At 38.1% G+C, this 26,990-nt stretch overlaps 1 protein-coding gene and 1 pseudogene across 7 annotated transcripts in view; one reads left to right on the forward strand and one right to left on the reverse strand.

The window, feature by feature from the left end:
* The window catches only part of USP3 (ubiquitin specific peptidase 3), a 95,833-nt gene extending 71,903 nt beyond the window's left edge, over positions 1 to 23,930 (reverse strand). The window contains exon 1 of one of the 6 annotated variants that reach the window (XM_081290646.1): positions 23,796 to 23,930. In XM_081290646.1, coding sequence (XP_081146772.1) covers positions 23,796 to 23,886 — 91 coding nt within the window. In that variant the 5' untranslated portion in view covers positions 23,887 to 23,930. The other 5 variants (XM_081290649.1, XM_081290648.1, XM_081290650.1 and 2 more) reach the window with 5 other exon arrangements.
* On the forward strand, positions 17,161 to 18,113 carry LOC308647344 (large ribosomal subunit protein uL30-like; annotated as a pseudogene). Its single transcript has 2 exons — positions 17,161 to 17,774; positions 17,983 to 18,113. The product of its transcript is annotated as a large ribosomal subunit protein uL30-like (transcript).
* Positions 23,931 to 26,990: the final 3,060 nt, after the last annotated feature.

Below are 26,990 nucleotides of genomic sequence, written 5' to 3' on the forward strand. Positions count from 1 at the left end.
GCCAGCACTACAGAACATGCTCTGCAAAATATTCCATGAAAAGGAACTGAAAAACAATCATTATACAAAATACATGTATGAAGATGTGAGAGAAAAAAAAAGAATACTGTTACCTTAGATTAGGTAGAAAAAAGTGATGGGAGGGGAGAGGGGGATAGGAAAGATAGTAGAATGAAACAGACATTATTATTACTGTGTGTATATATGTGACTGCATGATCAGTATGATTCTGCAACCTGTACACTCAGAAAAATGAGAAATTATATCCCACCTGATTCAAATGTATGATTTATCAAAGTCATTGTACTGTCATGTATAACTAATTAAAACAAATTTTAAAAATTAAAAAAATAAATAAAAAAAGAAAATCAGCAAAATGAGGTATTACACTAAAGGAAAAACTAATCAAAGGAGAAACCAAGTCAAGGTAAATAACAAAATGGCTGGGAATACAAATCACATCTCAATAATAACCCTGAATGTTAATGGCCTAAACTCACCAACCAAAAGACACAGACTGGCAGATTGGATTAAAAAATAAAGACCTAATAATATGTTGTCTCCAGGAGACTCATCTCATAGGAAAAGACATCCACAGACTGAAGGTAAAAGGTTAGGAAAAATCGTACCACTCACATGGACTGAAGAAGCAAGTAGGGGTTTCCATCCTCATACCAAAAAATCAGACTTCAAGCCAAAGTTAATCAAAAAGGATAAAGAAGGATAATTCATACTGCTTAAGGAAACCATTCATCAACAAGATATAACAATAATAAATTTATATGCCCCAAACAATGGAACATCTATATTCATCAAACTAACTCTTCTCAAGTTCAAGTGTCAAACAGACTACCATACAATAATTCTGGGTGACTTTAACACCTCTTTTACCACTGGATAGATCATCCAAATAAAAGCTGAATATAGGAACTATATAACTCAATAATATAATCAATAACTTAGACTTAACTGACTCATCCCTCAGTGAATGAATGCACTTTCTTCTCAACAGCACATGGATCCTTCACTAAAATAGACCATATATTATGCCACAAGGCAACTCTTAGCAAATATAAAAAAGTAGAGATACTACCCTGCATTCTACCAGATCATAATGGAATGAAATTAGAAATAAAATAAAAAATAAAAAAAGCTACTCCAACACCTGGAGAATAAATAATATGCTACTGAATGAACAATGAGTTGCAAAAGACGTCAAGGAGGAGATTAAAAAACTCTTTTATTTATTTTTTAGTTGTAGTTGGACACAATATCTTTATTTATTTATTTTTATGTGGTGCTGGGGATAGAACCCAGGGCCTTGCCTGTGCTAGGCAAGTGCTCTACCACTGAGCCACAACCCCAGCCCCTACTTCCTTAATAAGACTCCTATAGCGCAAGAATTAAAATCAAGAATTAATAAATGGGATGGATTCAAACTAAAAAGCTTCTTCTCAACAACAGAAACAATCAGTGAGATGAATAGAGAGCCTACAGCTTTCGAGCAAATTTTTACCATGTGCACATCAGATACAGCACTAATCTGTAGGGTTTATAAAGAACTCAAAAAGCTAAACACCATTAAAAAAAACAAATAACCCAATAAATGGGAATTAAAAACAGCATACTACAGGGACACAGACACATCAATGTTTATAGCAGCACAATTCACTATAGCTAAACTGTGGAACCAACCTAGATGCCCTTCAGTAGATGAATGGATAAAGAAAATGTGGTATATATACACAATGGAATATTACTCAGCAATCAAAGAGAATAATATCAAGGCATTTGCAGGTAAATGGATGGAGTTGGAGAATATAATGCTAAGTGAAATTAGCCAATCCCCCAAAATCAAATGCTGAATGTTTTCTTTGATATAAGGAGGGTGATTAATAGTGGGGCTCGGAGGGGGAACATGGGAAGATTAGAGGAACTCTAGATGGGGCAAAGGAATGGGAGGGGAAGGGAAGGGGAATGGGGCAGAAAAGAGAGTGGAGTGAGATGGACATCATTACCGTAAGTATATGTATGAAGACACGAATGGTGTGAACATATTTTGTATACAACCAAAGATATGAAAAACTGTGCTATATATGTATAATATGAATTGTAATGCATTCTGCTGTCATATATAACAATTAGAATAAAAAATTTAAAAAGAAAACAAAAAATTAAAGAAACTGTAATTATAAATTTTTCTTAATAAAATGGACTTATTCTAAATTTTCAAGCACAAGTAGTAAATTAAACTAAAAATCCAGTATCATAATTTTGGATTTGCAAAACATAATCAAATAAAAATTTTTAAATTGTGTGGCTTTTGTTAAAACATACACACACAAACTCGATATGAGTTTCAATAGTGAAAGTGTTACTGGAATTTGAGGACAGGGTAAATATCATCATAAAAATTATACATACATACATACATACATATATGTGTGTGTGTTTGTGTATATATTCCAGTACATAGGTAGAAATATATTCCATTCTGACCTAATTTATCCTCTAATTCACATATATAAATATATATTTATATAACTATTAAGCATTTTTATAACTTTATTTATTTTTATTTTTACATGGTGCTGAGGATCAAACCCAGTGCCTCACATGTGCTAGGCAAGCACTCTACCACTGAGTCACAATCCCAGCCTGATATATTTTTATATTTAGGAGCAAGATATGTAATTTTCCATACACCATAAAGACTCTTAGAACTGCATGCTCAGAAACCTATGCTATGCTAAATATTCTGAAGTGTCTCTGAGTGCCCTGAAATTATTGGGAAAAGAAACTGGTAAAGTCACAAAAAAACAGGAACCAAGCCATAATATAGTCCAGAAAAGAAATGGAGCTATACTAAGCAACTGTCAAAGGTGCCAAGGCAGCCTGAATGCAGCCAAAATCATTGATGTCTCCCATCCCCACAATGCTGTTCATTATGGGAATGGGTATTTTGGTTCCCAGGGAACAGGGCAACAGGAGAATTCTCATAAAAAGCAACAGGAGGTGGGCTGGGGTTACTGCACAGTGGTAGAGCACTTGCCTAGCATGTGTAAGGCACTAGGTTTGATTCTCAGCACTGCATATAAATAAAGTAAAGATTCATTGACAACTAAAAATAAAAAAAGGCAACAGGAGATACTCAGGGCCAAAGAAGTGGGCCAAGGAAGAGCATGGAGCTAAGCAGAGGTACAAATACTGGGAGAGAAGACCAAGCACAAGGCACCAAATCCAAAATGAGACTCAAGGCCAAGATCATAGAACCCTGAGTTCAGGGCCTAGGCAGGGAGACATTTATGAAGCAAAGCTTGTCTCCATTGCCTTTCCATTTCCCCCCACAAAAACCTTTTCCACTTTCTTCCTTCAAGCAGCTCTCTTTACCTTTCATTCCTTTCTTATTCTAGTCTGGCAATCCATCTCTCCTGTAACATTAGATAAGTAAATTAATTGCTGGTAAAGTCACAGTTAAAGCATTTGTCTTAACAGTTCCCACCTTTCTGCTTAAATGCCTTGTGGTAGATTGAATATGGCCACAAATTCTTTCACACTTTCTTCTTCCCATAGAGAGGCAAGTTCTATGTCCTCATTTCCTGAATCTGGGCAGGGTCGGTAACTGCCTTGGGCAATTGAACATGGCAGAAGTGATTCCAATTTGCAAGTCCAGATCTTACAAAAGCCACAGCTTCCTCTTCTTACTGCTTGGAATGCTTGCTCTAGGGGAAGCCAGTCACACCATAAGAAATGATTATCCTGAGACCAACATACTGTGAAAAGCCCAAACCCCATCTGGAGAATATGACATCAGAGGGACCAGAGAAATAACTAACTCACACAGAGACATGCTGAATTAAGAAGCCACTTTGGAAGATGTTCTAGCCCAGAAACTTTGCCTGATAAAATCTCAGCCACTACAAAATCATAAGCAAAACAATTTTTTTAAAACTTCTAGGATGCAGGACAGTTTGTTACCCAGCAATAGACAACTGCCATAGAGGAGGGGTATTAATTATAAAACTTCCACCACATCTGCTAAATTCCTCACTGGAATGAATGACAATTGTTTAACAGAAGTGAGAATGGGAACTTTAAAAGGGTCTACCCAACAGGAATCTAAACTATCCAAAGACAAGTCTATCTCCTCTACAACAGAGATAGTGAGAGGTAAACAGCAGTTTAGCCTCAATTCAGCTGCCATAATCCTTTGGATTAAATATTTCTGTTTCACATCAATATTTTAAAAACTCAAAACCAGACGTGCTGCTGCTACAATAAGACAAATTTAGTATTTAGAATGAGCAGCACTCCTAATGTTGACTTACATTGTAAAAATAGTAACAAATAGCAAGTTTAAAACCTTCACAAATTCTAAAGCACCATTCCCATACAAATCACAAGTTCTGCATAAAGATCCTTAAAAAGTGCCATAGGCACTTTTCTGTTCATTAAATGCTACTAGCCTTATACTTCCTTCCTTCTGCTTTTCTGGATTATGTTATTTAATAAGCATTGTGAAAAACCTCAGGTTGAGGACAACTTACTCCATCTCTATTTCTAATTCTACCTTTACCCCAGAAGTTCTGATATCCCAAGATTTCTTAGGAAGTACTCACAACTTTCTCTTAAAGTTCCTATTAAATTATTCCCCAGCTGGCCTGGCAGGGCAAAAGGGACAGTGACCAGAACTCTGCTCACATTATTTCAGTTGCAAAGGTCTTGATCTCCTTTCCTTGCCTCCCAACCCTGTCAAAAGAACCCCTTCCTTTTTAAAATTTGTTCTAATTAGTTATATATGACAGTAGAATGCATTTTAACACATCATACATAAATAGAGTATAACTTCTCATTTTTCTGGTTGTATATGGTATGCAGTTACACCAGTCGTGTAGTCATTTATGCCCACAGGGTAAAAATGTCCAATTCATTCTATTATCTTTCCTACCCCATACCCCTCCCTTCCCTTCATTCCCCTCTGTCTAATCCAAAGTACTTCTATTCTTCCTTAGCCGCCCCCCTCCTTATTGTGAAAGAGCATCCACATATTGGCTTTTGGTTCTTTGGGACTGGCTTATTTCATTTAGCATGATATTCTCTAGCTCCATCCATTTACTGGAAAATGTCATAATTTCATTCTTCTTTAAGGATGAGTATATTCCATTGTGTGTAGTGTGTAGTGTGTGTGTGTGTGTGTGTGTGTGTGTGTGTGTGTGTATAACATTTTCTTTATCCATTCATCTGTTGAAGGGCACCTAGGTTGGTTCCATAGTTTAGAATTGTGAATTGAGCTGCTATAAACATTGATGTGTCTGTGTCACTGTAGTATGCTGACTTTAAGTTCTTTGGGTATAAACTGAGGAGTGGGACAGCTGGGTCAAAATTTTTTTATACAAAAATGTACCGAACCAAATGTGTTACTTTCATAGGAATTCACTGTTATTCTGTGGGCTCAAAATAAATATTAGCAGTCATGTGATATAGCGAACCAAGTATGAACTTCAGAACCAATATAGCCTACCATTCTTTTATTTTAGAATCTTACTGTAACAGTTGGTTCCACAGCCTATTTTTCTTCACTATAAAATGGGAAAATACCACCTCTATCTCACATGGCTATGGTAAGGATTTCAAGAGACAAACTTATGAAGTACACAGCATAGAGCCTAAGAAATAGAAAAGCACCCAGTGAGCTGGTCACAGTGGCACACACCTGTAATCTCAACTACTCGGAAGGTTGAGGCAGGAGAATTCCAAATTTGAGGCCAATCTCAGAAATTTAGGGAGAACCTCAGCAACCTAAGGAGACCCTGCCTCAAGATAAAAAAAAAAAAAAAAAAAATTAAAGGATAAAGGATGTCATTCAGTGGTAAAGTGCCTGTGGGTTCAATCACAGTACCAAAGAAAAAAAAGAAAAAAGAAAAAAAAAGTGAATGTCAGATATCAGTTCTCCGTTCTCCTAAAACATATGTAAAAGAATAAAATCACTGTCAGGAGGTACAATTATTGTACACACTGCAGTTAACAGATGTCCACACCACAACTAACAATTTTCTTCAGCTTATATTCTTTAAAAGAATTTCAATTGACAATATTTTTCCACAGAAAAATTCCAAATACTATAAGTCAAATTAAAGCCAGCAAAAATCCCTCAGAAACTCCTCCTATATCTGACCTAAGATGAAATCCAAAACATCAAATTAATGAAATCAAATGTTCAATTTTAATAAACTTATTTCAAAGCTTATGTAACTATTATAACCACCATATCAAATCATTAAATTTTAGAAATCCAATGTAAAATAAATCCTTCTAGAAACAAAATGCATTTTATAAGCAAATTTTTGAGAGATAATGTAAGTAGATTCAGACAACTTAGTAAGATGCTACTCAAATAAAACATTTACATATAGAAGCAACTCAAGAACCAAGCCATACTGAAATACATCAAAATCAGAGGTATTCAGAACAGATATTAAATCCTAGTTTGTCAATTTAAGCAACCAAAGTATACCTGGGGTATCTATTCTATTTGATATATTATCAGTACGGCAACAAATTGAATTGTCAAAATTCAGACTAAAAAAGATGTTAAGTTCTTAATGTAAACTATTTAATATTCTAATATCAAAAACAATGAGGTTACAGGCCAAGTCATTTAATTGTAACTTGTAACTTTTTAAAATTTTGCTTAACATAATGGTCTCTAATTCAATCCATTTTCCTGCAAATGACAGTTTCATTTTTATTTATAGCTGGTAACTTATAGCTTATAACTTCTAACTTTTATTCAAGCAAAGTGAACAGGAACTATTTCAAATTATCCCAAATTTAAGATATGGTTATCAGCTTATTTTAGTAGATCAGTAGGTTTTAACTTGTACCCTAAATAATTCTTATTTATCCACCTTATTATCTAGTCCTCTTTAAGAATCAATGTCCTTAGAGCAATCAGAAGTTAATTTTGAGACTTTTCTACATCAGAGCATGCACAGAAAACAATAACACCTGTATGACACAAGCACATAAACTGAAAAGGCTTCTCAGGGCCAAAAGTAATCTGTCTGGGGGCAAAGCCACCCTCACAGTAAGGGAATCATTTAACTCCATATATAAGTAATACCATCTGTGGTCCCTCTGGCAGGAAACTACATTAGCCAATCTTTGACATGGTTATCTAGCAATGCAGCTGGAGGAGGTCTGACTTCTATTCCAATGCCCACTTGTTAGAACAAAAGCATTATCTGGGAATATAAGATGTCATTCCTCTAAGGACCTGCAGTTCATAATCATCAATCCTCTGAGACCTATCAGAGAAAGTGAATGCTGAAATCCTTATTTCTATCCTATATAGACTGTCTTGTCCTACTGCCATTCTATAATCCTAAGAAGGAGCCGTCAACAGTTTGCAAAAAGAAACCTATGTAAATTAAATTAAAAGTGAGAAGTTTCAGAAACAGCTAGGTCTGAGCACTCAGATGTAAAACAGCACTGATATGTATGTATAAGGAACAGTCAACTGCTTAAATGAATGTTGACCCAAAGCATATTAGTTTATTAATTTACTAAAAATATTCCCAAGGACAATTACAGTTTTTCAAGGTTTCCCAGACAGAAAAATAATTCCAACAAAATATTGCATTGCAATAAATAGCCTTGAATACATTGGTAAGGCCACAAAAAATGGGAAGATAGGAGTAGGCAGGCAAAGAACTTGAATTATTATTATGAAAGCATTTACACATTACTGCTTGCACAATTAAAAAGTTAAATTTTTATTCACACTCAGTGATACATAATAATAATAATATACCTATTATTATAAAAACAAAATCTCAAAAATGTCTAGAATAGCTGCTACAAATTACTTTTAACAAGGAGGAAAACACTAACTTTAGATTGAATTAACCTAGCAAATATTACCTTACTAAAACAAAAGCAATCAAAGTTAACATCACCAAAAACAAGACAAACCAATATCATCACCTCTTGATATGATGCCCTGAGGAGACATATTTCTTACTTCTGTTGTATTCCTATCAAAGAATGCATAACCTGAATCTAATCATGAAGAAAACCCAGAAAAACTCAAAGTGAGGGACATTCTATAAACTATCTGACTTGTCTTTTTCAAAAATGCCAAGACATGAAAGACAAAGAAATGCTGAAGAACTATTTCAGAAGAAAGCTAAAGTACCACTATATCTTCAAATTAATTAGGGAAGAGGATATAAACAGAAAATTGACATATAAATGATAAAGGAAATGAGGCAAAATCATTAACAACTGGCAAATCTAGGTAAAGAAGTTATGCAAGTTTTTAAAACTATTTTTAGCTATTTTTCTTTAAATGTGAAATTATATCAAAATCAAGTTTTTTAAACTTTGAGATTAAAAATCCTGTATTCTTTATTTCCCATTAAAAATGTACTTAAAAAAAAAAGACACAAGAAAGAGGTCACGTTACCAATGTATAGAGTCAAAGAATCTTACAAACCTTGCACCAACTTCCATTCATTAATGGACGATTAACTAGTCCAGCAAAAATATTACAACATATTAACTCCAGTAGTCCAAGTGACTTACAACTGTTTCTTTTATAGGCTTACATATCCAAAGTTTAGTTTGTGATTTTGCTTACCAAAGTTAAACCTCTTTGGGCTTACCTCTCCGTTGACTGATAATATAAATAACACTGTATTTTGTTCTAATCATCAGAGAAGATACACACAATAATTTATTTGTTCAAATAGATTAGTGTAAAACTTGGGTTTGGGTTATTTAACTCTCTGAGTAATTATCAAAATCCATTTCTAATAGGGCAAACTAGATTTAAAATGATATTTACTTTTAAAAGGACATCAAACATGGTAGACCAACTTCTCACTATCTCCTACCTAAAAATCCCACTACAATGAGAATAAAGGGATAAAACAGACACAAACACATAAGATAAAGAGAACATGTAAAGCCATCAAAGCAGACAAAAGATTTCAACAGTTTTTTGGAAGACAGGAAAAAAAAAAAAAAACAGAACAACAACGCAATCCATAGGGCAAAGGAAGATGCAGCTCACCTGCCAGCAGAGGAGGATGCAGATGGGAGAAGGCAACAAATAGCAAGGGTAAGGACGGGACTGAAAACAAGGAGTCCAAAGGTTGTAAGGACAACTGAGTCATGGAAAATCTTGCACTGCAAGATCCGGACATCAGAAGCTAACTCGACAGCCCTGAGGGAAGACAGAAAAAGTGAATAGTACTAGAAAAAATTCTCCACAGACATCTGAGTGTCTTCTTGCAATGAAGGTGACTTTCTCTCCATCTCACTGGGAAGCCCACTGTAGATAAGCCCCACCCATTCACAGACCTGTGTAGTGCTTCACTCTTAAATGAAAAGAAAAAGACAAAATATATCTTTAAAATAAAACCTCCAGAGAATCATTTTAAAAACAAAAAGAAAAGAGGAAATAGAAACAATACACAGAGTACAGAAAAACTTCCAAACAAATTCTAAACCCTGGAGAAGATATTGCAAAACAGCAGCAGCAGGATGTATATAAATGGACTGGCCAAAACATAAGAGCTCTTGAAAATTAAAAATATGATCATCAAAATCCAATGGGAGGTGCTGGGGATGTGGCTCAAGTGGTAGCATGCTTGCCTAGCATGCATGAGGCCCTGGGTTCAATCCTCAGCACCACATAAAAACAAAATAAAGGGGCTGGGGTTGTGGCTCAGTGGTAGAGCGCTCGCCTAGCATGCATGAGGCACTGGGTTGGATCCTTGGCACCACATAAAAACAAACTAATGTATCCACCTAAAACTAAAGATACATACATACATACATACATAAAATAAAGATATTGTGTCCACCTAAAACTAAAAAAAAAAAAAATTCAATGGGAGGGCTGGGGATGTGGCTCAAGTGGTAGCACGCTCGCCTCACATTCATGAGGCACTGGGTTCGATTCTCAGCACCATGTAAAAATAAAATAAAGATATTGTGTCCACCTAAAACTAAAAAAATAAATATTTTTTAAAAATTCAATGGGAGGTGTCATAGCCATCCATGGGCTGTGTGTGTGTGAGCTATGTGCATTTGAGCATATGAGGGGAGTGGTCTGGCATTACACATTTTTGGGGCTGTGCGACACGTGTGCCTTTTCTCTCTGCCTGTGATCCCACACACCCCCTGAGATGGGTGTGGCTTTCCAAGAGTCAATCAACATGCTGTCCACAGGACATCACCAAGCAAGACTCCACTCTTCAGAAACCCAATCCTTTGCCTTATTTGGGTGGAATATTTTATGAATGACTTTTCCCCAATAAATAGGGTGGGATTGTGCTCTCTCTCTTGCCTCTTGCCTCCCTTGCTCCCCTTGCCTTCCAACATGGGAGCTGACACCACCTGTGGTCCCAGACCCATCCCTGACCTCTAAAAAAGGAATTTCTGTGTTTGTGTGGTTTTTTTAGTTGCCAGCCTAGCCAGATGGCAAAAAGAAGGGGCTGGGGATATAGCTCAGTTGGTAGAGTGCTTGCCTTTGCTGCACAAAGCACTGGGTTCAACCCCCAGCACCAAAAAAATTAATCAATCAATCAATTAATCAATGGAAGAGGTGGAAGAAAAATATCAAGGAAACATCCCAGGAACTAGCACCAAAAACTCAGACAAAAACAAAGAAAATAGAGAACCCATTCAGGATACCTCGCTTTCAATTAATAGGAATTCCAGAAAGCAAAAAGAACAAATTAGAAATGTAAGTATGATGGGAAGAGCATGCTATCAAATTTGTAAGTAAAAATTTAAAAAGGAACAATGCCTTTATTGCTCTAAGGAGAAACTGTTTTCTAATATTCTGTATTCAGCCAAGCAATCAAGTACAAAGGTAGAATAAAAATGTCAGACTTGCAAGGGGTCGAAAATTTACCTTGATGGTAAGGGACCTAAATAATGAAATAATGAAATAAACTGAGAAAGACAGGGGACCCAGAAAAGGGAAGGCTTAATACAACAGAAGAGTAAAGGGAATCACAGGATTAAAAACTGTCCAGTAAACAGAACAAGGTGGTGCAGGCCTGTAATCCCAGCAGCTCAAGGGGCTGAGGTAAAAGGATCATGGGTTCAAAGCAAGCCTCAGCAAAAGTGAAGCACTAAGCAACTCAGTGAGAGCCTGTCAGTGGTTGAGTGCCTAGTGCCTAGTACAAAAAAAAAAAAAAAGTCCAGTAGGCCTAGAGATCAGTTATTTCAAATGGGAGCAGAGGACAGAGGGCTCTGGGAAGGAGGTCTTCAGGAAAAAAAAAAAAAAAAAAAAAGGATTACTTTTTTTTTAAGTCTAAGACTGTGGATGTAGCTCAGGGGTAGAGTGTTTGCCTGTCATGTGCAAGACCCTGGGTTCCATCATTAGCACCACAAAAAAAAAAAAAAAAAAAAAAAAGGAGGAGGTGGTGGTGGTGGCTAGAGGGAAAAAAACGTCTAAAATCTATTACACATAAAAATTAGAATAGTGGGGCTGGGGATGTGGCTCAAGCGGTAACGCACTCGCCTGGCATGCGTGGGGCGCTGGGTTCAATCCTCGACACCATATAAAAATAAAATAAAGATGTGGTGTCCACCGAAAACTTAAAAAAAAATATTAAAAAATTCTTTCTCTCTCTTTAAAAAAAAAAGAATTAGAATAGTAGTTCATCATTTGGGGCCAGGCATTTATTGAATTCCCTGTACTTCGAGGCTAATTTGCAGAGCTAATGGCATGTGTCCTCCACTAGCAAATGTAATTTCAAAGCTGGCCAAAATTTGTCATCTATATGTTAACAGATCCAGATACCTACAGAGCCAGAAAAGAGAGGGCATCTGGTCCTGCTGACTTCCACATAGAGGCAAATTCTGATCCATAAGGCAGATCCTCCCACTGGCTCAAGCTTTTTACTCTATTTTTACATGGATTTTTAAAATCAGTTTTCAGCATCAAATGGAAACAACATATAGAAACGTGTGTGAAACAACATATTCTCAAAAACTGTGATATATGAAACAAATTTATTCCTCCTATCCAAACTCAAATTTGTCCAGTCCAACTTTGATGAAAAACACCTATTTTATGCTACATCTATTATATCAGTCTTCAGCTTACATATTGAACTGTGGCCCTACCACCAAACAAAGTGAAAAAAAATAGTAAGAGGATGGATCAAAACTACTAAAGTCAAGCAGATTATTAAATCAGAGTCAAAATGGGCCACTTTTGCCTTTGGAAAATCAGACACAAACAGCTAGAAAAAAAATTACCAGGAGTTGATATTGTTTTAAAAATAACCTCCCCTTTGATGCTGATTATATAGCGAATGAAAACAAAAGCCATGAATCACCTAAGTTCTGACATCTAGTATTTCCATTTATTTAACATAGTAAGATGTATGCAATTCCATGCTTTTGCTAACAACCCGAGTAAGCAATTTCACAGTTAAACAGTAATGGCACTTCAAAAGAAATTAATAAAAATCATAAATGTAAGCACCAAGCAACTATTATTTCAAAACAGCAGCAAGTACATGCAACAACAAAAAATTATATATATTTTAAGGAAGCACTCCCTCCCATAAGTAAATAAAATAATTATGAGGTTTAGGAACCTCTTAATATCAGACTTTTCTCAGAGAACAATAGGTTTAATATCTACATTTTGTAATTCTCTTTATAATTTCTTTTGATTGTGTAATAAAGATTAGCATTAAAGCACAACATAGAAAAAAATTCCATATTTGTAATTACTGATGGGCTAGGAAAATATTTTTTTTTGCATTACAATTCTTAATATACCACAATTTATCATGTCTCTGTATATAAGGTATTTTAACACCAAATTCACATATTCATACATGTATTTTGTATAATGATGAGGGTCTAGGAAACTATTCTTTTAAAATTTGGGACTATCTGTGAAGAAAAAGAATGGACAAAATATAAACTGTGTGTGTGTGTGTGTGTGTATAAATATATTTGCATGCTGCCTAAAGAGTCAAATACCTAGTATTCCAGGAAATAGGCACCTGCAAATTCCAAAAGTTCTTTAATATTCAAAGGAAAAAATGTCTGAAAATACATATTTTTGAAATGAGCTCTAATACAACCACACACAAATAAAGCACTTAAAATGAATAAAAAGAAACTAATGTGTTTAAGCACTCAGAATTAAATTTTCATGGCTGAATGTTGAGCTCTGGCAATTACTTCACACACACAAGATGAAGCTTTATCCTTTAGTTGTTGTAAAGCAATCTCTTAAAAATGCTAAACGATCTCACTACTAACATCCAAAAAAACTCACATGGAATTGAGAGTTCATCTCAATTAAATTAAAGGACATTTTATTTAAAAAAATAAAATTTTCTAACAATAATACAAGCATTGACCCCATGGTCTCTAAGTTATATGGCATTTAAAAACAAATATTAGAACATTTTTCTAACATGTTATCACAGGGAAGTATGTCATAACTAGAAATGTCAACTTGATCTTCAAAAACTTTGATCAGAATATTAACATCCTAGCCAGGTGCTGTGGCACTCCTGTAATCCCAGCATCTCCAGAGGCTGAGACAGGAGGATTTCGAATTCAAAGCTAGCCTCAGCAAAAGCAAGGTGCTAAACAACTCAGTGAGACCCTGCCTCTAAATGAAATACAAAATAGGGCTGGGAATGTGGCTCAGTATTCAAGTGCCCCTTAGTTCAATTCCTAGTACCAAAAAAAAAAAAAAATTAACATCCCAATATTGTGTAACAAATGTTCAAAACAAAGGAATGGAACAATAATGTATTATTTAAAAAAGAAAACCTGTGCTTGGTCAGCAAGGACAAAGATTTAAAGGAGCTAAAAGAGTAAGTATGTTATCCTATAATCAAGTTAAATTAAACCTGAAAGAATATGATAGTTAATTGTCAGCCTTCTCTTCCTGGTGATAAGATACAGTATAAGCAGTCCCTAAAATTAAAGGTCTTTAGGAGCAGTCACGGATAAACAGGCAAGCAGATTTCTACAAGGAAGGCTACCTTAAACCCAGCTAGAACAAAGAAAAAATAAGACAGAACACCTGCCTTGGAGAATGAAAAATGGAGAACAGTTCATTGAATCAATTTCTCAATCCTAAAGTAGAGTACAAAGTTTCCAGAAAAAAAAATCCAGTTGAATAATAATGTTTTAAAAGATATTTGGTGGGGGCTGGGGTTGTGGCTCAGTGGTAGAGTGTTTGCCTCACATGTTCAAGACCCTGAGTTCAATCCTTAGCATCACATAGAAATAAATAAGTGAAATAAAGGTATTGTGTCCAACTACAACTAAAAAATAAGTATTTTTTAAAAAAGACATATGCTGGTTTATCTTAAAAACACTCAAAGGATCTTATAAAATTAAATTAGATAGCACTAATTGTGAAATCCTTAATTGTGAGACATATGCCTAACACAAACAAAAAGTAAACTTCACTTTTCAATGTCCATATTTGTGTGTGTGTGTGTGTGTGTGTGTGTGTGTATACTAAGAATTGAACTCAGGGGTACTCAATCATTGTGCCACATCCCAGCCATATTTGTATTTTATTTAGAGACAGGGTCTCACTGAGTTGCTTAGCACCTCACCGTTGCTGAGGCTGTCTTTGAACTCATGATCATCCTGTCTCAGCCTCCCATGCTGCTGGGATTACAGGTATGCGCCACCTCACCAAGCTTCCATGTTTAACTTCTACAGTAGTTTTCAAACTCTGAAATTGCCTTCCTAAACTCATCTGGGTTTTATGCATCTGCAAATAGCACACATGTATACTTTTCCATATATCTTAAGAGGGAAATTTGTTTTAAGCTCTGCAACCTAAAACCTATAATTTACTTTTACAGGAAATACAACTGGAAAATCTTTTAGAATATAACTAAAGAGAATCAACAAAGTATGTTGCCTAAAAGCAGATTCAAATAACCTCTGAGCTACCAGAGGCAAAAGCAAAATTTTATACCTTAAGAATTCTCTCCCTCCTCCACTCAACAGCAAACCAACTCCAAAAAGAATCTCCTTTACCAGAATAAACTGAAAAAATGGGAGCAAGGGGAAGCTCAACTGAAACATATTTTAAATAACCAAAAGCTATCAGCCATGGCTTTGTTGAGGAGGCTGGTTTATTATGTTTGAACTAAAATAATGTGAATTTTGGCCTACATAAAATTAGATTTGAACCCAAATAAGCTGACGTTCAAAACAGTTTTCTTCCCATTTATTTGTTCTAATTTGTCAGTACTTGAATCAATAAATTGGGTTATGGGAGTCAAATACCAAATTTTAAAAAGAGTTATTTTCAAGATATTTTAGAGTTATTTTCAATTTAAAATATATTTCAAGATATGGAATTTAAAATGTATTTTCATGTCAAAAATATTCAGAGGAATTACTTCAAGTATGTTTCCCACCACTTTAAATCCTCTAAATTATCATTAAGTAGGCTGGGACTGTGGCTCAGCTGTAGCACACTTGCCTGGCATGTGAGAGGCACGGGGTTCAATTCTCAGCACTGCATATAAATAAATGTCTATCAACAACTAAAAAAAAAATTTAAACATTAAATTACTTTAAATTATCATTAAGTTACTAAAAGACAAAGATCTTGCTTTTAAAAAGTCAGGTTAAAAGTTTAAATGGTATTTGAGTTTAAGCTTTGGGCTATCTTTAATACCCATGAGTATCTTGAGCATCTTAACCTTTGTCTTAGTTTCATAATCTATAAAACAGGAAAAACTACAAGGATGTGTAGTTAATTAAATTAGTCAGGATTAAATGCTAGCAAACTGCTTTGAAGTTACTTCATGTTGTTCTCAATTCTCCTCCTACTCACTAAAACTAACAGATGAGAAAACATCTGGAATTATTATAGATGATAACATCTGCAGACTCACACAACAGTTAAAAAGATGATCCATTTACAAGGTTCTAAGCCAAAGTTCATTCAACAACCCCCCAAATTTTTAAGAAATGATTGCAATGAACAATTTTTAGGTGAATTTCCTTTTCAGCCTCAAAGATATCCATATTTACAGGGTACTACACAGAAATTTCACATCATCTTGAGAGGTCTTGGCACAAAACAATTCTAGGTAAAATAAACAAGTTGTTGCTGTCCTTAATGCTATTCTCAGCATTCTGAACTGCCAATCAAGGTAAGCTTCATCACAAGTATTCCTTCCAAAAAGTACTAGCCCCCACTGAGAAGCTATCAAAGTACTTCCTTCTAAGCCATCTGTCCAGGAAAACTCCATTACAACACCTAGAAATCAGTTTTTTTTTCCTGTCTGAGGCTATGAATAATCATAAAACACTAAAGTAGATTACACTGTATATTATTTTCCACTTCAAACACTGAGAAGCTAAATCTATTCCAATGCCTACGCTGAATGCAAAACCTGTATGTAATAGGTTGAAAACTGCAGCTTAACCAAAGACTATATTTTTCTTCAAAAAAGAAAAAAAACATATAAAACATATTGAAAAAAACAGCTAGGGCTGGATTTGTGGCTCAGCTGTAGAGCACTGGCCTAGCACATACAAGGCACGAGGTTCAATCCTCAGCACCACATAAAATTAAAAAAATAAAATATATCATGTCCAACTACTACATACATACACACACACACACACACACACACATATGTAGAGAGAAAGCAGTTAAGGGGAAGTGTATATACATTATTCCCTGATGGAAAAGGGACTCAATTAAATTTTAAAACAGGAATTTAAATTACTAAGCTACAAACTACACATTGGTTTGCTTACTGAGCTGCAAACACTATACAAGCATAAGTTTTTCTACTTTTAGTTGGAAGAATCCAAAACTAATCTTTTACATTCCAGTAGAGAAGAAAGTTGCATAAATTTCAATGAGGAAAAAGTAGCATGTTATATATAAGAGCTTAATGCTAATGGTGTAAAAACTAAGAATGATGAAAAGAAATTATTCTGAGGATAAATGAATAACAGGAAAAGAAATCAGACTTTTAATTCTCCCCTCAACTCCATTCTTCCTTCTGCTGAGGATGTTCTTTTTACAGTAAGTATACTACCTAGGAAATAATTTCTGATCAATGAACATATCAAAACTTCTTCACAAAAGCAATATGTGCTCTTTTTCTGGCTGGAACCATGGAGGGTGCTGAAAAAAAAGAAAAAGAAGGCTCCTGCTGTGCCAGCAGAAACCCTTTAGAAGCAGCAAAAAAATTTCACAGAGCTGAATGTAAAGCACCTGAGAAAGAAGTTTGCCCAAAAGATGCTTCAAAAGGCAAGAAGGAAGCTTATTTATGAAAAGCCAAGCATTACCACAAGGAATACAGGCAGATATACAGAATGGAAATTCAAATGACTAGGATGGCAAGAAAGCTGGCAACTTCCATGTACCTGCAGAATCCAAATTGGCATTTGTCATCGGGATCACAGGTATCAATCGTTTTGAGTTCAAAAGTTTGTAAGGTGCTACAACTTCTTCACCTTTGTTGATCTTCATTGGCACCTTTTAAGCTCAACAAGGGTTCGATAAACATGCTGAGGATCATGGAACCAAATGTTACATGGGGGTACCCAAACCTGAAGTCAGTGAATGAGCTTATCTACAAGCATGGATATGGCAAAAATCGGTAAGAAACGAAAAAAACACTTTGACTGCTCAATCTCTTGGTAAATACAGCATCATTTGCAAGGAGTATCTGATTCATAAGATCTACACTGTTGGAAAACAATTTAAGTTTATTGTAGTAACATTACCAATGGTCATTTGGTTACAAACCAGCCAAAATTTACTGGCTAAGACACTGAGAGCTCAGGCTGGTGAAAACATTCTGGGGGGAAGCTCACTTGCCATTTATTTTCAACATAAACTTAAAAAGACTGTTGCAGCTATGATTTAAATGGGGGGGAAAAAAAAGCTTACCCTGCTGGCACAGCGGCATATACCTGTAAAATAACTTTCTGTGGCCCTTCAAATTATCTTCTCCAAGAGGAGAAGGAAAAAAACCAGCCATTTTGTAGAAGGTGGAGATGCTGGCAACAGGGAAGACCAGATTAGATCAGCAGGCTTATTACAAGGATGAATTAAGGTATCTACCATGGTATTTTTGTAATCTGATCAGTTAACAAAACAGTACTTGCTCTCAATGTTTAAAAAAAAAAATGTTAAGCTCAATCAATCCCTAGACTGCAGCCTCTTCAACAAATGGAGCACATTCTAAATGTGAGGTGTTTCTCAGCAATTATAAGTTATTGAGAGACTACCGGAATAGGCTGAGGCTATTTAAAAGTTCTGAGGGACAGAATGGGAAAGGAATACCACCCAAAAGTCAAGAAAGACAACTCCATTTCACTTAGGCTTTTCAAATATTCCAATAAAGTTTAAATTTTTCAAGAGAGAATGTAAAAATTAAATACCAATCTTCAGTATTAATGTGGGAAAAGTGTCACCAGTGCACTGATTTTAACTACCTAATCCTCATTTACAACTAAAATGTCCTCCTGCCTATCCATAAACACAGAATGTCAAAAGAATACAAATTTACTATAGTAACATTACCAATGGTCATTTGCTTACAAACCAGCCAAAATTCACTGGCTAAGACTTTGAGAACTCAGGCTGGTGAAAGCATTCTTGGGGGAAGCTCATTCACCATTTATTTTCAACATAAACTTAAAAGACTGTTGCAGCTATGATCTAAGTGGAAAAAAAAAAGTTCACCCAGCTGGCATGGTGGCATACACCTGTAATACCAGCTATTCAGGAGGATGAGGTAGGAAGATCACAAATCTGCAGCCAGCCTTGGGAATTCAGTAAGACACTCTCTCAAAATAAAAAGCACTGGGGTTATAGGTAGGTAATAGAGAACCCCTGGGTTCAATCCCCAGTAACTCCCCTAGTCCCCCCCCCCAAAAAAAAAAGAAAGTAAGTTCATCCAAGTAGGCCAGGGGGATACGCCTGTAATCCTAAAAACTCGGAAGGTTGAGACAGGAGGATTGCAAGTTCGAGGACAGCCTGGGCAATTTAAGACCCTGTCTCAAAAAACAAAGAAAGGGCTGGGGGTGTACCTCAGTGGTAGAGCGTTCCTGGGTTTCAATCCCCAGTACCAAAGGTGGGGAGGGTCATCTGTTAAACATATGTTTGCAGAGTGTCTTATTAAGTGTAGGCACTTAATAACTAACACACCACGGAACATTACTTAAAAGCAGTAAATGTATTTGACCTAATGAACAAAATGATGGATCCCATCTAGGAAATTGAGTCCACTAGATAAACTGGAGTCTTCTTTAAATGTCAATTGTGACAGAATTATACAAAATAACCCATCACTCCATTAAGGTGAGTTCTTACCTTGATCACAAGTTGACCAGTTCATTACAAATTTATTACCACTGACAAACAACCAATAATCAGCATCTCATCCTACTGAATGGACCTTTTTAAAAATTTTTAGTTGCATATGAACCTATTAACTCTACTTTTTTTTTTTTTTTAATGTGGTGCTGAGGATCAAACCCAGGGCCTCACACATGCAAGGCAAGTGCTCTACCACTGAGCCACAATCTCGGCCCCTGAATAAATCTTAAAATAAATAAATATATATATATATTTTTTTTTCTAATATCCACTCAAACTGCAAGACATTTACTTGATCTACACTTAAGTTTTCATGAGTAGAATAATAAGAAGACAAGTATGTACTGAAAACTTAAAGAGGCACCCTCAAATGTTCAGAGAATAAATCAAAGGAGATTGTTCATGCCTTTGTTATTAAAAAATATCTCCAGTTTAACCTGCTATTTAACCTAAACCTCTGAAGTCCAAATGCTTGGTCTTTGGCTTTCCTTGGTTATTAAAAGTTGTGGTCAGGCCATTTTTTTAAAAAAAGCAATTCATGTTTTTTCCCTGTCTTTTGCCACTGGCTAAACTCTTTTACCCACAAAAATAAGGAATGCCCAAGCTTCCAGCTTCTGAAAATAACATCTGGTACGTGCACCTAACAAAAAGCTTGAGAGAATGTCCTGGTTTTTTATTTAAAACTTTTTCATTTAAAACAGAATACCTTTAGCAATGATTAGACATAAATCTTTTTTACCTTATTAGGAAACTGCTAATTTCAACATTTACCTTAAACCACAACATGGATTTATCTTCAGAAGTTAGCTTCCTGTCTCTCTCCCAACTACATTAGACTATAATTTTTTTTGTTTTTTGTTTTTGGCTAACAAGGAACTATTAGACCCCATAATATGTTTCCCAGCTAATATGTTTCAAAAATTTAAAGATTCTACAAAGGCATAAATATTGCCAGCCTTAAGGATTTCTCTAATTTTTAAAGGTATTTTAATAAGCACAGGTATCATTAACTGTTAAAAACTTGTACACCAGTGGGTCCTCACGTTTGGTCCTGAACTCCTAAGAGTTTCCAAGACCCTTTCAGGGGATCCAGAAGGTTAAAACTATTTGCATGAAAAATAATAAGAGATTACTCTTATTGTTTACTCTTGTTCTCTCAGGAGATGGAGTTTTCCAGAGGCTATATGAACTGTAGTATCTGAGAAACAGAATGCAGAAACAGATATGAGAATCAATCAGCTCTTCTATTAAGCTAAACAAAAGGAGTTGCAAAAATTTAAATTAATTTCATTCTTTACTAATTTTTGCTTTGAAAAACACTTTACATAAACTGTAATTTATATTAACAGGTACTGAATCTATTGTTACTTATAAGTAAAGTAACAAAACAAATTTTTGCTTTAATTTCTAATAAAGCAATATCAATAGGTATAAGCCACACATGGGCCTTTAGGGTCTTAAATTTTTTTAAGACCATTAAGTGGTCCTGAGAACAAAAAATGTAAGAAGCACTGTCGTATACAATTATATAACACAACACACAGTGCCTTCCAGGGATAAGAAGCTCAAGTTAATTCTGAAATATAATTACTACTTACCACCCTAATCTTGTTGAGTTCTGTATCTCCTTGTAAAGCATAATTCAGCATAAAGCCAGTCTGTTCTGGGCTCCATTTAATGGGCTTTAGATATTTAATTACTCAGGGTCTTCTTTATAAAAATGTTCTAAGCTGCAATTCCACCTATTATCTGGACAGTGTAGAACAGTTTCTGGATGTTTTCACAAAAATTACTTTTTTTGTGAAAAACAGCAACCTGTGAAGTAAATGCAAAATAATACTTCCTCTCTTTTAACAGATAACACAACAAAACTGATACTCAAAGGAATCAGAACTACTTGTCCAAGGATGTATTGCTAGCTAGTAGGGCCTACGATGTTGGTCTTTTGCAATTTGCTTGGCTATCTCGCTCGGGTATAATTGCAAGCTCCCAAAGAAAACAAGGCAAGGGCATTACTTTTATTGTCCCCGTGCCAAAACAGGGATTTTCCTCTCCTTAATAAGAATGTAATCAGACTCAATATCCAGTCACAGCATTATTCAACACACTGACTACCCATTTGGTCCTCTACCAAAAAATAAATAAATAAAATTCAAGAGTGTTGGAGGAAAAAAAAAAAACAGAACACAACGCTCCAAGATGATCAGTTAAGGACTCCCAGATTTACCAATCATTTAATCATTGAAACAACAGGCAGGCAAGAACAAGATCAAGCTTAATACAATAACTCTAGATTATATCAACAAATGAATGCCAACAGGCTAAAATGGGAAGCACAGATGGAAAGGGTTCAATTCACAATGTGGACAGAAGACAAAACCCACACAAGTTTGAGAAACTAGCTTAATTGGTTTATAAATCCAAGCAAGTGACTAGAATCACCTTTGCAAAGCAGTGTCAGAGGCAAATTTTCTTGCAAGATGCAAAAATGCCATTCTATCCCTTGGACAGAAATCACTCATCCTTTAATTTTAACATACTAGTTAATTCTTACCATCAGAATAAGTCTCTCTGTTTTGCTCCATTTTATCTTACTGAGTTCCTTGATCTCCTGCATCTCTTTTCCACAATTAACTGGATTCCCTGATAGAGGCAAGACTGACTGACAACAGGATATTTGCCACTAGCATAATTCTTGTCTTTTTTTATATGATTGTGTCAGTGAAGCCATTTTTAAGTTTGATGTGATTTTACCTAGAAAAAGTCAAAGGTGTGCTAGCTGTCCACTTTGTATTGAGCAACAGTAATTGCTCCATTCCTTGGAAGGTATGTTTTCCTAGTATTTTATTTTCTTTTCCAAATCTCTTTTGGAAAAAAAATAAGTTCCAGAGCTATAGCTAATGTGCCACCAATCAATTTGAAAAGCAATGTGATACACCCTATTTTTTTGTGCCACACTCAACATTTACTGTTGAAGATATATGTATAGGTTAAGAGTTAATTTATCCAAGTTTCTGCATTCTCAGGAAAGAACTACAATACTACACTGTGAAACCAATTAACTAGTTAATTTTTAAAGCCTGCATGTAGAAAAAGACGAGAGTTTAACAACACAAGCAAAGCATCAAACGTCTGAGAGTTTCAAGAAACTGCAGTTATTTCTATTCCTTAACCTAAACTATGTTTTTCTTTGTAGCTACATTTTCCCCCCAAGTACATAATCATCCTTTAAGAAGCAATCTGCGAAGGAGAAGAAACCTGCCAAAAGTGTTAAGCATTCTCTAACCTATCTTCCCAGTCCAAGAGAAGTGTCACACAGCTAAATCATACCATCGCTATTTCTATATTTCTTTAAACTTGAGATTTCTGAAGTGTACAATTCAAATGTTAACGCTACAACCCTGGTTAATAGTGATCATCTTAAAGCTAATAAAAAAAGACTAGCGGCGGCACTAGGGCCCTACCAGGAAGTAATCAAAGCAGGGTGGCCGGTGCGATCCTAAGAAGTCGATAGAGCAGACAATGAGAGGTCACTAGGGGTTCCAAAGGGGCCCGCAGAGGGAGTTAGAAGCTTAAGCTACTCAAAAGCATTAAATAAACCTAGTAACTGTTTTACAAGAACTCGAACTCTAGAATCCAAACGCAATTCCAGACAACCCAAAATTGTGTCTTGAAACAATCTTAGGCAAACTCGAGCCACCCCTCCAAAAGCAGCTGTTGGGTCGAGCTTCGGAGCTCTAGAGCCTACAGCCTGTTTTCAAACTTCACCCTCCCAGGCTGATGAAAGATTCCGACCTCCGCCGCCCGAGCTTCGGAACGCCTCTCGAGGCTTCGGGTTGCCTGAGCCTGTGGGGAAGGGAAATAAAGCCCGGCCGAGGCAGGCGGCCGCGAAGGGCCCCGCGCGCCCCACAGCCTAGACAAAGCTGCGTCAAGAGAGCGGCTTTTTTTTATCCTGTCTGGTCCACTGAGGAAACCAAGTCGGGCTCCGCCACACGTGCGGCAGCCCGGCGGGGGCCGGACACCGCCTCCACAACCACCGCCCCCACAACTGCCGACCCCGCAGTACCCGCGAGCACAGCCCCCGAGCGCCTCAGGGCGGGGCAAGGGGCGCGAACGCCGGCCAGGGTCCCCGCCCGCCGCGGCCCCGACACGCTCGAGGCCCCCGCGGACTCCCGCCCCTCGCCGGCCTCTCCTTCGCCGGCTGGACCGTCGGGCCGCGAGAAACAAAGGAGCCGCCGCTGCTCCCACCCGCGCCCGCTTCACCGCGTACCCCTCCTCAGCGCGTCGGGCCAGGCTCGCTCTCACCCGTCCCTAGGTCCGCGCACCGGCTGTCTGCGGCCCTTAGACGGCAGGCCCGGCAGAGCCGGGGCCTCGGGTGCGCGGCCGGCCGGCTCGGGGCCGCACTCACCGCTGCAGCACCAGGACGACGGGGAGCCGTTGGGGAACTTGGCTGAGTCCGGAGCGATGCAGACGCTGGAACTGAGGTGCGGGCACTCCATGGCCACGAGGACCGTGGCAGGGAGGACAGAGGCTCCGGGGCCGAACGAGGCGGGGGCGGAGGGACTCTGGAGGCTCCGTCTGGGGTCGCTCCTCGCCGGGCGCTAGGCAGACAGCGGCTGCGTCCCGAGCCCTTGCGTCAAAGAAAGCAAGGGCTTCCGGGCGCCGGGTTTTCCCGCCCGCCTTCTCTCAGCACTCCGCTCCGAAGAACGTGGAATTCCGGGATCCGGGTTCTGCCGCCACCTCTAGACCCGAGGCTTCCGCCTTCCCGGGCAGGCCCCGCCTCCAAGGCCGGCTCCGCCCCTGTGCACTCCCGCGGGTGGGGTCTCCGCGCGCGCTACCCGCATCTGATGGCTCCGGGTCCTGCAGCGCTTGGAAGTGACTTTCCCAATTCCGCTCCCCTGGGCGGTTGCGGCTTCCCTGACTCAGGGAAGGGGGCTACCGGGCCCCGGCAGACAAGTCCGGTCCGCTGCGTCTACCGGGTCCGGCGAAGGAGACTGATATTGCATGGCGTGTTGGTCTGACTACAACGCGGCTTAGTGGTAGAAAAATCTGGCCGCGCAACAGAGGGACAGAAAGAAAATACAAACCACTCGGGAAGACGGGCACCGTAACCCTCCCATTTTACCTAGCAAGAAACAAGCCCGGGAGATTAAGCCTGGCCCTGTGTTTGCGCCAGTGGGCTGCTTGGGTCCCAGAGCAATCTAATTCTGTCCTTTGAGACAGGTGTGGTTCTGAGCCGGTTCTGAGTTCTGCGCACACGGCCGTAGCTGGAAGATGAGTGGCTGGGTCTATTGGGGCACCCACGAACCTGGATTCAGACCTTGTCACCGTGATTAACTTTCAGCGTTACCACGAGCACGTCGTCCTGAACTTTACAAATCTCACCGCTGGAAATTTAAGTGAAATAAATGTAACCTGGTTTTCGAGGTCCCGCTATCAGGTGATAAAAAGGGAAGGGATCTAACATTGTTAGACACGCTGAACCGCTTCCCTGCCAGGCACTTTGCAATACAAAATACCTCATTTAAGCTTCGATACACTCTTCAACCGAAGTTACGATTCTCTTTTTACCGCGGGGGACGTCTATTAATTTGCTAATCCGTGCCGAGATTAGGTCCTCTGCTCTCTGGCCTATTTTAGAAAAGAGTTTATTGGAGGGCAAACCTCTAGGGGCTGCTTGGATTCGCCTTACACCGGAGCCGGAGGAGCCTGCGAGTTAACTAGGGACAGTCTTAAGGACACCAGGGCTGTTACAAATATTGCCTCAGAAGTTTGGGCTCCTTGAAAACCCGTGAAAGGAGCCACAAGGCCAGAAGGCAAGCAAGGGGAGGGGGAAGACTGATGTAGCAATTCAATGGGCAGAGTGAGGGGGGAAAAGGAAGGTCCGGAAATGATTAACTGGGCCGGGTAGTGGTTAGAGTGGGGCACCTCCCCGAAGTGCAATCTTGGAGCAGCCCAAGGTCACTCCCTTGGTCACTTCTCACTACTCCCTCAACCCCAGCAGTCCTCTGCTAATGGTGTCCACCTACCTGCAGCATCTTTGAGACCTTTCCCCCCCTTTGTTTCTTCAAAGTTCCTTTGCCCTTTTCCAAATTATATTATTGAAGTTATTGCAGTGAGGAGTTGTGGAAAGTGCATAGGAAACCAGGTAAGCAAGTGTTCAAATCTTAATTCTGCCATTATTTGGTGGCCGACCTTAGCAAGTGTTTTTAGTCTTTACCCCTCCCTCAACCTTTTTCTTAATCTGTAAAACTGGAAAAATAATACCTATCTGAAAAAGAAATTAAATCACAAGATTTGCTACCATGTAGTAGGTATTAAATATAGTTTTGTTTATAACAGCAGTTGTGGGATGCTTCCCACAGGATAAACAATAAACAATAATATCTAACCTTTGCTCAAGCTCTTCCACTTATCTCCTCCTACCAGCCTATTTATCTTTCAGGCTTGGCTCAACCAATCTTCTGTTTCTCTCAGGACATGTTCCCCATTTGGTATCTATAGCCCCTCATTTGGCCATGGAACAGTCTGACTCATGCTGTCTTATACTGGTATGTAATGTTACTTTTTTTCACCCTCTCAGAAACTGTTTCCTAATCCCCTAAACCTCAGTTTAAACATCATTTCCTCTAGGGAGGCCTTTTCTGACCCTGCTCCACCCCCAGGGTACCTCCCAGGGTGTGATGCCCTTGACTGCCCCCACACTGCCTTTATAAAACATTCTTTGTGCATGTAATTATTTGTTTAATGTCTGTCTTCCCCTTGGAGGTCCATAAGGGTAGCAAACAAGTCTGTCTGGTTTCCTGCTTTATTTCTAACATAGTATGTAGAACATGGAAGGTGTCCAATAAATAAGGGTTCAATGAATGGAAGAGTGGGTGAGTGATGCTTTAGCAATATTTAGGAAGAAAGGAGTTTAGGAAGTGCCCATATATATATCAGGTATTTCCACCTTGAGAGTAATCTGTACATTTCAATTCTGAGTTTGTGATTTTAAAAGAATCAGACATGTTAAAGCATCTTGTAAGGTATAAACTGCTAAAACAGATATATTAGTATTATATATTATAGTATTATTGTCATCTCTCCATAACCAGAATAAAAATTCTGTGGAACAGAGGCCCTATTTTAGCCATCCTTGATTTTGGTCGTCCCCTAAAGGGTAAACTCAGGCAGTCCAAAGAAGTCCAATGGAATCAGAGAAGGTTTCCTGGGGCTTTTGGTAGCCTGCCCTAAAACAGAGAACTTTCCTGTGTCTTTGAAAGTTTTCACAGTAAGAAAAATTTGAAGGGGGGGGGGGGCCTCAGTGAGTAAATGTGTTAAACGGAGGAAGGCCATGGGGCACCCTGGGAAATCTGCCTTTTCATCCATGGATTCTGCAGCTGCATTTAATACAACGTTCGCTTTTTTGTTCTTGGCTGGCGTCCCTTTGGCACCCAAGAGCTCTGACTTACATACCAGCATGCCCAGATAGTGAGAAGGGAGCTTCCAGCTCCATTGCTTTGCACTGCTGTTTCCACCACTCCATACCCTACCCAGCCCCCTGGACATCTGCCGGGGCTACCCGCCCAAACACCTGCCAGAAGCAGTGGGCCTATTTTAA

Source organism: Spermophilus citellus (assembly GCF_964194105.1).
Source record: "Spermophilus citellus genome assembly, chromosome: 4".
NCBI classification, from domain to species: domain Eukaryota; kingdom Metazoa; phylum Chordata; class Mammalia; order Rodentia; family Sciuridae; genus Spermophilus; species Spermophilus citellus.